At 40.9% G+C, this 12,486-nt stretch overlaps 1 protein-coding gene across 3 annotated transcripts in view; it reads right to left on the reverse strand.

The window, feature by feature from the left end:
• Positions 1-12,486, reverse strand: part of LRP6 (LDL receptor related protein 6) — a 123,430-nt gene that overhangs the window by 8,843 nt on the left and 102,101 nt on the right. For 2 of the 3 annotated variants that reach the window (XM_075162395.1, XM_075162410.1), the window contains 6 exons: positions 10,957-11,159; positions 8,870-9,081; positions 8,487-8,677; positions 3,878-4,087; positions 2,424-2,549; positions 798-1,034 (listed from right to left, as the gene is read on the reverse strand). In XM_075162395.1, coding sequence (XP_075018496.1) covers positions 798-1,034; positions 2,424-2,549; positions 3,878-4,087; positions 8,487-8,677; positions 8,870-9,081; positions 10,957-11,159 — 1,179 coding nt within the window. The remainder of the gene's footprint in view (positions 1-797; positions 1,035-2,423; positions 2,550-3,877; positions 4,088-8,486; positions 8,678-8,869; positions 9,082-10,956; positions 11,160-12,486) is intronic. The other variant, XM_075162402.1, reaches the window with a different exon arrangement.

Genomic DNA, 12,486 nt, shown 5'->3' on the forward strand with positions numbered 1-12,486 from the left:
ATCGGTCTGTATGTTTTTGTTTGAGCTGGAGCACATCTTTTGGAAAGAAATTCAGCCCTGATTCAAAGATCCTTAGACAGTTTCTTCAAAGAAGGGAAATGTACTGAAAGGATATAGAGAAGGGGCATCCTTTCAAGCTTACAAGTTGTCCCTACAACTCCTCACTACTGGCGCAGTGGGGAAAGGGCGAATTTGCTCGTGTTTCACATTGTGTAGTTGTGGGGTAGTTCAGATTCCACCAGCATAACCCGTCCTGTCCAAAATTAATGGAACTAATTCTCATTGTGTCGGCAATAGAACTTCCCTCTGTAACAATGGCTTAAACTCTCTCTTTTGCTGTGCTCTATAGGAAGAAGAGGTCTCCAGAAACCTCGTCTGTCTCTCACTCCCACTTACTCACAAAAGCTTAACTTCATTTTGTTCAGATATTATAAAATAAACAATCCCAAGCCCTTTACTCGGTACAAGGTACACAAAAAACTATGACAAGGATTTGCTCCACTTTGTAATTCATCTCCACTTACCAGGTTTTTAGAGCTTAAAAACATGCCATCTTTTTAAGAGTACTTTTTGCAAACAGAGCTTAAATCACTGTGCAGGAGATCAGTGTTATTTCTATCTCACAGGTGGAGAAACAGAAGTATGGAGTTGTGAAATAATTTCCTATTCAATAGATCAGTTTAAAAACTAGCAGAACCTCGGATCCTTTCAAATCCTACTCAGCAATAACTTTGGTATCTATCATAGTGTTGCCAGGACAGCTTTATTTTCATCACACTCCGAAAGATCCTCTGTACCTTCACAGTTCTTCTCATCAGAGTTGTCCTGGCAATTTGCTTCTCCATTGCACCGGAGGGCACTGTCTATGCACTGTCCACTTTCACACTGGAACTGGGTGTCTGAGCATACTGGGCAGTTCTTTTCGTCACTGTGGTCTTCACATTCAGTGAAACCATCACAGCGCCAGGCCACCGGGATGCAGTCAATCTCACCTGTGAAACAGGTGAACTGCTGAGGGGAGCATGTTGGTGGTTCTTTGAAAATCAAGCAAACAAACAAAAATTAAAAATCCAGGTGAACAAACAGCAGATCAGGATAGGTAAGGACAAGAGCAGCTCAGCTGCTTTCACTTATCAAGCAGCTGATAAACGTGCCATGTCATAAGGTAACTTCCACACCCACTGCCTCCAGAGTCATTTGTGCAGACCTTGAGCCCCGTGTGACTGATGCAGGCTCACATCGACGGAGGCTCATTAGACAAAGAACAAGAGGAACAGAGAAACATGTACACTCAAAATACAATTATTTTCTTCCCTTCCCACTTCAGCCTCCTACACCCTTCTCTTAGTAGGTCTTCAAAAGTCTTCATTTAAAGTCAACACACTTTTCTACTCGCCCTTTCCTGCAACACCAGTGTATACACAACCGATGGCTCACTTTCTTTTTAATGTTTGACAGTCATTGTATAGAAAATGTTGAAAGGATGTAATGCACTGCAGATGGATGCACTGTGACTCAATGTCTAGTTATGTGCCCTCAACAGCTCTGTTCAGACAAAATTCTTTTAAAACGACAAAAAACTGCTCCATCTAGTCAAGTCCCGCTATCTCAACACAGCTGTTAGCTGTTATTTAACATTTACTACAGTAACTGTTAATCTCATGCAGTAAGTAAGTGTGGATTTTTTTCCTTTTTTTAATCCCCCTTTCCTCCCCCGCATTTTGGCCTGGTATTAAACTTGCTCTGAGAAAATATCTGGATTATGTTAGCTCTTGTTCCATTGTGAGACCACACGTCGCCTTGATGGCGAGAAGATTGCATAATAAATCCATTCAGTACGGTGGCACAAAGAGACCCAAGCACCAAAGTGCCTCTCCTCTCCCCCATTTCAACCCCACCCTTGGAGACACCAGGGCGTAGGCTACAGTGGCCGTATCACCATGGAGGAGGCAACTCGCCCTTCTGGGACTGCAGTTCAGAAAGACACGCAGGGGGTGAGTTTGAGGAGTACAGCAGAGAAGAATAAAATGGCACAGACATGGTGCAACATGCCAAAACATGAGAATCTACCACCATTTGAAAAAGGAGAACATACAGAGTGACAGAAAAAAGTAATAAAAATTATACAATTAAAAAATCAAGTTGAAATAATTCAGTGGTCTTAAGTAGAAAGTGTGAGCAGAAATCCTTATTCAACAGTCAAATTCAATAAGTGAATTTCTCCTCTTCTCTTACTCTCTCTCAATACTTGCAGATTTAGCTGGGAGAGGGAGGCAAAGAGGTAAGAGTGTAAAAGTGCGTAACAGCACTTGGTGCACTGTCACATTCCTTCTGCTCAGAAGCCACCCCTAAAGATGGAGACCCGGCCCCCCCACACCCCAGAAGCTGAGAGCTCAGTGACACAGAGCACGGGAAGGATTTACCTCCACAGGACAGCTCATCCTGCAGCAGAACAAGGTGGACCGGGCAAGAGCAGCGCGTGGTGCCGTCGCCCTTCACGATGCAAATGTGCGAGCAGCCACCATTATCTTGAGAACAAGGATGTTGTCCTGTGATTTTAAAAATAAGACAGACAGGTACTGACAAGAAATCCCCACCTCTTTTCCGACCTTTCAGTGATTTCTTTGGACTCCCTTCATTACTTCCTTCCCCCTGGGGAGGGTAGTACTAAAAACAACTCTGAAAAAGTTGCGTTTTGTTGTGTGCATTTTTTCCGTTTACACACATCAATAATTACCATGCACATCGATAACTGTCTGTGATCTGAAACACTGTAAGAATCGTGCCCATCGAGGGTCTATTAAAACAGAAAACAGTACTCAAAGTGTTTCGCTTCTTGTGCGAGGTAGAATTAATTCTGCAGCAAAAATAGTAGCATTAGTAATACAAAAAGATGCCGCCTTGGATTCCATATTTCATTTTCTCTATCAAAGACCATTAAAAAAGTAAACTTTTCTAATTTATGAGTTCTGAAGCTTCCACACTGTCTCCGAAACTCAAATTAACGTGCTCTAGATAAATATGTCTCTTCATTTTAATGTTTAATAAGGACAACATACTTCTCTTGGAACTCCTGACAGATTTACTGAGATTAATAGCAAACAAAACTAGTAGTAGTCTGCACTGATGCTTTAATTAAACATCCCCAGACATTTTTCTACATATTTCTCCAAGGCATGCACCACAGCCTATTAACCAGGCCTATTTCTTCCAGGACGACGGCAGCTCCACTGCTTTAACCATCCAGCTCCCACCGTTTCAAGCATGTGTGTGGGGAAAGGCTATATCCTGGTAAACAGAAAACTTTTAGAAGTGCAGCCATGTTCAACACAAATTGTTATTTAATACACACTTCCTTTGTGCAATGCAACGTTGCTCTTCTGTCATTTACTTTCAATACGAATTGCCACCAACAAAAATTTTTCACTGTGCCTTCAAGGCAGGCAGTCCATTGAAACATTTACTGCCAGAAGAAGGCCCTGAGAGCTGTGCTTGTCTAAAAGGCGTAAACACCTATTAGCGACTCACTAGTGTGATCCATAAAATCCTCTACTAGGGATAACAGGACGTTTCCACTGTGCCTACAGACACTCAAACGCCAGGTGCCTGTATGGGACTACCAATAAAGTTGTCATCAGCAATAACATGTGATGCTGGGTTTGTGATAGATTTCCAGTCCACTGCCAACTGCCTCAAGGAAACAAACTTAATTGCACCCTAGCGATGTACAGACAAAAACCAATACCAACTTCTGGCCCCTTCGGTCTGCACTGATGTTGATCAGTGACAAGGCGAAACAGGCTCATCTCTCTGCGGCCACTCCTTGCCTCGAGCCCCGCAGGCACTTTTTGCACTTGCAAACAGGGATTGCACTTACTGTATTCCTGAACGTTGAGCTCTTTCACAGCATGGATGTCACTGAGTTGTGCAATACGAGCTTGGACCTTTGTACGTCCTTCTCGACCTGTCATATCAATCTTTTCAATCATCTGCTGTTGCCTGTCAATCCAATACAGCCAGTTTTCAAATACAGTTAGTCCCACAGGCTGCAAGATATTAGAGTCTTCCAAAACGATCCGGTTGGCACCTGCAGAAGGGGAAGAGTGGTTTAGCTCAACTAGAATCAACTGAAATACTATCACAAACATTTTCTACACTACTCACACCACTATTTTCTACTACTTTTACACTACCAGGTAAGCCTGCTACAAAAACGTAAGCAATCCTGGGTCCTCTGATGCAAGACTGATGCATTTTGCAGACAGATGATCAAAATTTTTTTCTGCTTTCATCAAGATGACAGTCTTTGTGCTTCAAATACGTTTACTGTATTTAAGAAGCATCTGGAGGTAGGGGCTCAGCTCTCTTGAGCCTATCTAGTCTTTTATTAATATGATGGGAATTGTAATTGTTTTCATACTTCTATCCTTTTTTTGGAGAGATTAACTGCTTTGTCTTGGCATACAACAGGGAATAAGAACTTGGATTATTAGCTTGAGTTAATTAATACAAGATAAAATCCAAGTGAAGACAAGGTAGTTAGTATTTTTCACATGAATTATGAGATTAAGGTAAACACTTGACATCTGATTTCCTCATATTCTTTTGTTTCAACTACATTATCTTCACTAAGGTTTTCATGCTAAGTCGGGAACGCTCCTCTCTTCCTAGCGAAGACTTACTTTCCTCAGTTCCTTTAGCAATCATCGGCAGCAGCCAAGAGACTTTAGCCTTACACTCTGAAGAGTATTTGTTGGCTTTTATGCTAGATTACCTGGCATTAAATATAGTCAAGAGCAACTGCCACACTTCATGGTTAATACTCCACATAAACAGAAGACAGTCCACCGCTGTTTTAAAGGTATCATTAAAGACTGTCCAAAGACAGTGAAGACTTTGTAACTCATACACAGAAGGAAAATATGTTATTCAAGACCTGAGAGCTCAAGAGTGAGGTTTTATCCATGCTTCGTTTATTTTACATGACATGACAAGGTCATTAACACTCAAATATTCAGTGAGGTTTATCAGATTCTGAGCATAAAATTACTCACAAACGTAGGGAATCTGCTTCAATTTTGAAATGCTGAAACAATATCACACAATCTAAAATTAGGCCACGGCTTGAAAATTTACATGTAAATCCTGGTATTTCAGATATCTGGGCTCACTGCTATGCTTCTTTTTTACTTTTACTACAGAGACAGTAGCTTTGCATATGTTGATCCACAAAACAATTTCCAAGAAGTTTTTATATTTTGTCCTGCAAAAATATACTAGTACAATTGAATACCACAGAAAAATTCTACTGTGTCTCTACCATGCACACACAAGATAATGTTATGGGACAAAAGACACATATATTTTATGTTTTTATAATTTGAGTAGGTTCTATCCCTCTGTTTTGATTAGTAGCAAAAATGTTCTTTGGCTTCTTGAGAATTTAATCAACAGTATGTCAGTGATGATGACTCACAAACAAATTCAGCTATTAAAAAATATATTTATCTCCTTTTCACTAAATGCATACAGAGCTCAGAAGTTAAGTAACCTTCCAAACATTTAGCAAGTGGTAACATCTAAAGCAGAACACAGAAGTTCAGATATTAATCCTCAGCTAGACTGGGCTCTCGCCCACCACTTTGGAACAACACCAGCAATGATCTGATTAAGAAAAGGTGTTGATGGATTCTGAAAGAGGCTATACCCAGACTGATGTAGAAATTAATAGACTGAGTGATGCAAGTCAAACTAAATAACTGCAACCGACTATTAACCCCCGTGAACATGACTCATTGTATAGGGAAAAGGTAAGAAACAGCAACCTGCATCTCAAGGAGAAGAAAAGCTAAGCCGGGAATATGGGAAAATGTAAAGATGATAGGAAGGAATAAGGTTAAAACTAAGACCTTAACCTACCCAAATGGAGTCTGTACATGCTCTGTTCTGCCATGCCCATGTCAATCAGCATGGCGTTTTGCAGTATGCTCCTAAAGCTCTGAAGCTTAAAATTTTCACTCCCTTAATGTCTTAATCTTTCTTTTTAATATTTGTGACCAAGTGTAACTGACTATTTCTGACTAAACAGAGACACTGAAATCCCTCCTTCCATAAACCAACAATAAAATCCGAAGCTGGCTCATCAGGGTGCTAGTCCCCTTTATTGGGAATGTCAGATGAAAGGAGATGTGATTAAGAGGAGCTTTGTCTCCTGGCATCACCATTCTCTTTCCAGCAATACCTTTTACAAAAAGACTTAAAAACAAACAAATAAATGCAACAATCAGGACACACCCGTAGCTCATTCTATTTCCAAATAAAAACGACTTAATTCCAGAATCATTAGACGTTTCCAAATCACACTAATTATTCTGGAATAGAAGAACTAATTTCCAAATAGTTTCCATGGTAGGGAGCTAATTCCAGTCATCTTTTCATAAACAACCCCTTAATCATGTGAAGAATCTGGTTAGCTTCAATAGGATCTCCCATTTGGGCAGCATAACTGAGTCCTAACTGCATGCCTGAAGGACAGGGAGGAAAAGAAGGACTGCATCACATAAAAGGCATTCTAGCTCTCCTTCTCTTTATGGGTACCGGCATCTACAGAGTTGACAGAGCAAGAGACTGTGCATGTTTTTAAGAAACTAACATGCAGAAAAATTACTCTGCCTGTCAAAAGAGCCTATTAATCAGCATTCCTAAGCACAGGAATGCATCTCAGCAGTTAGCAATTTATTGTGGTGATTATAGCAATCTATTTGTGGTGCAAATGCCAAAAAGCAAGAGAGGTTTTGGAATGATTTTTCTTCATGTTCTTTGAAAATATGGCAAGCTTTTACTACACATCGGTGATCCAACAGCCACATCTTTAAAAAAAAATGCAGAATCATTAAAAACAGACTAGATTAAAATTTAGACCCATCTCCTCCTCTGGTGTCCTATTTTCTGGCAGGTAACAGACATAAAGACAGAAACAAAGCACATATGATCTGCTGCTGCTGCCCTTTACTCATGCAGACCCTGGATGTGGGATAGCCTAGAACATACCGGGATACATCATACTGCTTTTTTTTAAAAAAACAATTCACTAACTCAACTCAGCTTATGTCCTGTGTTTTAAAATAGTAAACAGTCAGGATATCGCAGTTCATTAGTGACCCTGAATCTTCCAGTGACACACCACGTTAATCACTGAAAAAAATTACTATCTTGCTGAGCCTCAATTCCAATCATCTAGAAAAACTGAAATGTTTTCCAAAACAAAAGCTTATTCTAGCAGCTTAACAAAAGGCTGAAAAACCACACTGGTGTCAGTGGGATTACATGCTGCTACTTTGAATGAAGGTATCATGTCATCAGTGAAAGACATTACTTCAAACTACCATACTCTCGTTAAGTTTTCAAACTTGCTCCTGACGCGTATACTTATGCTTCTGATAGTAGAGTAATACTCAGCTGAAGTACAAGGACATGAACTATTCAAACTGGGGATGGACTTACTGCAGAGGAAGGAAAAATTCTGCCACTGCCCTTCACTAGCAGCAGAGCGAGGGGGGCATATACCCCATCACCTAACAGAGATGGGTACGTATACGCTCAGAACGTCCTGGTGCTCCCCCATCAGCAACATCCAGCCCGGCTCATACAACAAATTACTACCAAAGCCACATGAGACAGATGAGCTGGATCTGGCTAGTAAATAAAAGACATCTCAGTCTCTCTCACCCAGTCTGACTGCATGATTTTGCCTCTTCTCTTGCTCCAGTTCTGGTTGCTTGCTGGACTTTTGCTGAACCAATTCAGCTTTCCAAACCAACAGAACACTGTCCTCTATTTCTCTTTCTCTGTATACTGTTGTTAGGTTATTGTTTTGCTTATGTGGTTAAGTGAGCTGAATCAACTCATAGAGGAGGTCAGACAAGCAGCATACCCAACCTTAGAGAGCAGGCAAAGAGAATTCCATAGCTGGAAGAGGGAGTTTTTTGCCTTTTGAGAACAGAGAGATGTTAGATCTACTCTATCCTTCTCACATCATTTCACCCTAAGTGGCAGGTACATAAGTGACCTGCACACCTGCTGTTTTAACTCTGCAGAAAAGATTTTTCCACTAATGGGAAACTTTCCTCTGATTGACAGATTACTGTACCAAAACCAATGGCTTTAAAAACAACCCTCTCCCTCCCCTTTCCAAAACTGCTGCAATTTATTTATGAACAGACTTTGGGAAACCACACGAAGGTCTTGCAGTGAGAAACTGAAGTAAATAGCATGTGTAGCAATTAATAATGCAAATCATAGATAGAGGCATGAGACTGTAAAGGCACGCTGCATGAATCATGCACATTCCCTGGCTGGGAATTTAGGGAGCGATTAGAATCACAGTACAAACTGTTTATAGTAGGAAGGAAAAGAAGACGCCTTTCTCTGCATTCCCCCACACCCACACCACACAAATGAATCACTGAATTAAAGTGCTACTCTACCTGAAAGGTCACTGCTTTCAATTCTCCGCAGGTCTGAATCAGCCCAGAACAACTTGCCTAGCTGGCTGTCAATGGCTAAGGCTATGGGCTTGCTCAAACCACTGAAAAAAAGGACCTCTCGTTCAGTTCCATCCAATGCTGCTCTCTCAATTTTAGGAGACCTTTCCTGTAGGTTGGTGAAATACATGTATCTGGAATAGGAATGATTAGAGGAAAAAAGTTTATTTGATCTTTCCACGTTTTTGCTATATGACCAAGACGTCTTAACAAATGTCAAAGATGTTTTTATTCTGACAAATAGAAAGCAAGCAGCAGCAAGAAAATAATTTGATTCTCAAGACCTTCAGCCTGAATTTCCCCACATCACTATTTCAGCTACATACCCTTTCTCTGGATTCACCACAATGGCCCTGGGCCTATCTTGATCTCCTTTGAGCACTACTCCCATGGGTCTCCCATCCAGGCGTGTCACATTGATCACATTAGTAGCTTCGCAGGTCCAGTAGATATAGCGGCTGTAGATGTCAATGCTCAGGTCATAAGGCTGCATATCTAGGTTCTGATTGGGAACTGGACTTGTCACAACAGTGAGGCTCTACAACGGAAAGAAAAACAACCCACAGAAGAGCATTTAAATCTGATTCAACGTGAGCGATTTTATTTGCTATGGATGCACCACATCAAACTACTCCTCAGCAAAAGGAGGCAGCCAAAATACTATCATAAAATAAGGAGACACCCAGGTCCAGTTGCCCCACCAACACCTTTGATCAGATATAGGCACTTAGTCCTGATGGTTTATTGTAATGGCAATCATGTAAGTCGACTGCAGTTCATAAGACTTAGCAAGTTTGACTTAGCAAGTCCAAATTGTCTTGGCGTTGAAGATTCAGGGTCAGCTTCCATGTCTCCTCTGTTTTCTTGACAACTCTAAGTTCAGATTGGATAGACCCAAATCCAGCACATTTAGCACTCTACAACAGAAACGCGTGATCACTAATTCCCAAAGCTGCAGCTGAATGGATAAAAACACAGGCAAAGTGAGGCTAGACAGCACTTGAAATTCTTGCCTCGTTCTTCTCCACCATCACTGCCATCACAGTTGGGGGACATAACATAAGGATGAATAATAAATGGGAAGGCAACTCTGCCAACAGACAGAAAGGACGTCAGCTAGCATATGACAGTGACTTTAGAGCATTTCCAGCTAACACCTTTCTGTTTCAAAGTTCTTGCCTTCTACTGGTCCAGACCTCTGGAGTTCACATGCCTTTCTTTTTTTTAATTTATTTTTTTTTTTTTAGAAAGAAACTGCATAGTCTCCCTATAGTGAAAGGTGAACCTAACTGACATCTTTCATGAACTTTTCAAAAAATCTTAAGAGGATTAATAACTCACAAAACATGGCCTTACATAATCTTTTTGGAAAACTTCATGCTTTTGAGGTGAGCAGCCTCCACCCTCTCACCCCCAAATTAAACTTCACCATAAAATTTGCCTAACTTTATTTGGCTTGTCACCTCTATGAAAGGGTGTGCCTACAAGTCTTACATTTGTTTATTCTGCTGAAGCTGGCAAAAACCTGGTGCCTTTGACTAGTTTTGGGTGTTAAATTATTTAAATATTCCAAAATTAAAACCATTGCTAAATTAAGAGTTAAGGCTGAAGGGCGTTTCACCAGGATCCAACTACCACCACACCCGTCACCAGAAACCACACTCTCTTACAAATTAAACTGAATATAGCACCTCCGTGTTGTTCATCTTAGTCTCCTGCTCCTCCCCCATTCAAAAAATCAGGAAGAAAAAAATCTACTTTAAAATGTGAAAATGAATAAGCAGTCATTGCTCACAATTAATCTCACTAAATCTGCATCACCTTTTGCTTTGTACCCTACTCTACTTTTTCTGTATTCCTCAGTCAAATACATTTTCCCAAGCCTGCTACATCTCTTACAGGTCACTAGTTTCAAACTCCTTGCTCAGTGATTGACAACTCTCTTCCTATCCCCACTAGAACCTGGGAGGCTTCAGACACAGCTGCGTGCTCACAAAGTCCCACCCTCTTCATTTCAGAGTCAATGCCCCTGCACCCTGCTCATTGGCAACTCTTCCTTCTCTCTGACACACTCCGTTTCTCCCAAGAACCTTCCCATCCATGTTTCACTTCTCTCAAATATGGGTTTTCCAACAGCCCCCAGCCAAAAGACGGTGTTGAGCAAATAATGTAGTGTAAACAACAGTATCTTTAAGGTGGCCTTAGTTTTCCACGTTTTATTTCCTGCTGCGCCTCCCAGATTACTGGCTGAGGACTCCAGAAACAGAAACTCCAGATGCCACTTGTTTTGCCAAGTGACAGCTAGTAATCTACAGGAAGTCCATATATCTAAATTATTCATGTACAATCATTCATTGCTGGGTGTAGGGCATGCCTTCCTCATCTTTTAGTAATTCCATCACCCGCAGGATACCTGGCTGCCGTCTTCCTGTGCCTTGCGGATGATGTTCTGCCGAGAATCAATCCAGTACAGCTGCTTATCCAGGGGGTCATAATCAATGGCTCGAACGTTCCTGAGACTATGGATAGGGAGTATGATATCTGGACTCTGCTGCTCATCTATCACCATGCGATTAATTGCATTCTTCTGACTGAACAGCAGAAAGGTTGTAGGAGCTTGATGGGTTAAAAAAACAAGGAGGATGAAAGGGTTACACATAGCAATAATGTTGGGTATTTGTATGTTCAATAATGACAACTACTACATATAACCAGACGGTATGTATTATTTCATTCCCCTTCTCCCTCTTCCTTTGCCAAAAAACCAAACCAAACCAAAAACAAAACATAAAAATCCCAACGTCTGATCAGTTTGGAAAGCCTTTCAATTTACCTCTTTTTACTATAAATGTCTGAATGTGGATGTGACAGACAAAGATAATTTTGTAAGTTGCAGGGCTAATGAATGTGAAGACTTCTTTCAAAATCACCTCAAAGAAGAACGGTCAGCCATGCCTCTCAAGGAACTGTCACTTTTCTTTCTAAAGGGGTCCCAAGGAAATGCAGCTCCACTATTCTGAAGTTGAACATTTTGCTAGCTACACTTCTACTTGCAGAGGAAGCTGAGCAAATGCCAGCATTGGTTCCTTATTTAGAGGGCCCAGGGAACAGAGATTGCCACTAGAGTGGTTTAGTCCTGTTCCCACAAACCCTCTTTCTGCCTGCACCAGAATGAAACAACTAATTCACAGGAAAATTTCTTAGGTGTGTGCAGGCTGTGTTTTTGGAAAAAAAATCTATTCACTCTTCTTGAATTTATACATCTTACTTATTTCTAGGTGCTCATCTGGGAATGCTAACCTGTAACCAGACAAAAATCTGATGCTCTGCTCCAGCTTTCCAGATGCCCAGCAAAAATTTGCTGGACAAATGATTTTTTTTCTTATAAATACCATCAAACATCAGAAAATAAGACTTCCCCACCCCGTACAGCTGTAATTTACCAGCTGTATCTTACAGTAAGTGCACAAGGCATTTAATACATTGTTTAAAAGAAATTATCCCTGTATTACATAACTGGGTCAAAAATCAGAGGAGTTAGTTAAAGCATTTTCTCTTTTCACAGCGTTCTTTTCAATAATGGTCTACCTGGAGCCACTGCTGTGCAAGACGGCACAAGAGCCAGCAGCCAGAAATGCAGTTTGCAGCCTCCCTGAAGTTTGTACAATCAATTCTCTATAGCACAAGTCTGGAGAGATTAGCAGTGGGACACTGCACTCATTCAATCCAGCCTGTAAAACAGGTAAGGCAGCACCTTGGAAAGGGGAGGTAGCAAAAGTCTTCCAGAGAACATCATCACCTTGCTTTGTTATTTTAGGCATACACTTTGAACATTTATTCTGGCTGCTGGGAAAAAAAAAAAAAAAGGTGGGGTGGAGTTTCCTTGGTAACTAACACTGAATCCTAACATCCTATAACAATCAGGCCTAATTGCAAGGTATTT

The sequence above is a fragment of the Calonectris borealis genome, chromosome 1 (assembly GCF_964195595.1).
Source record: "Calonectris borealis chromosome 1, bCalBor7.hap1.2, whole genome shotgun sequence".
NCBI classification, from domain to species: Eukaryota; Metazoa; Chordata; class Aves; order Procellariiformes; family Procellariidae; genus Calonectris; species Calonectris borealis.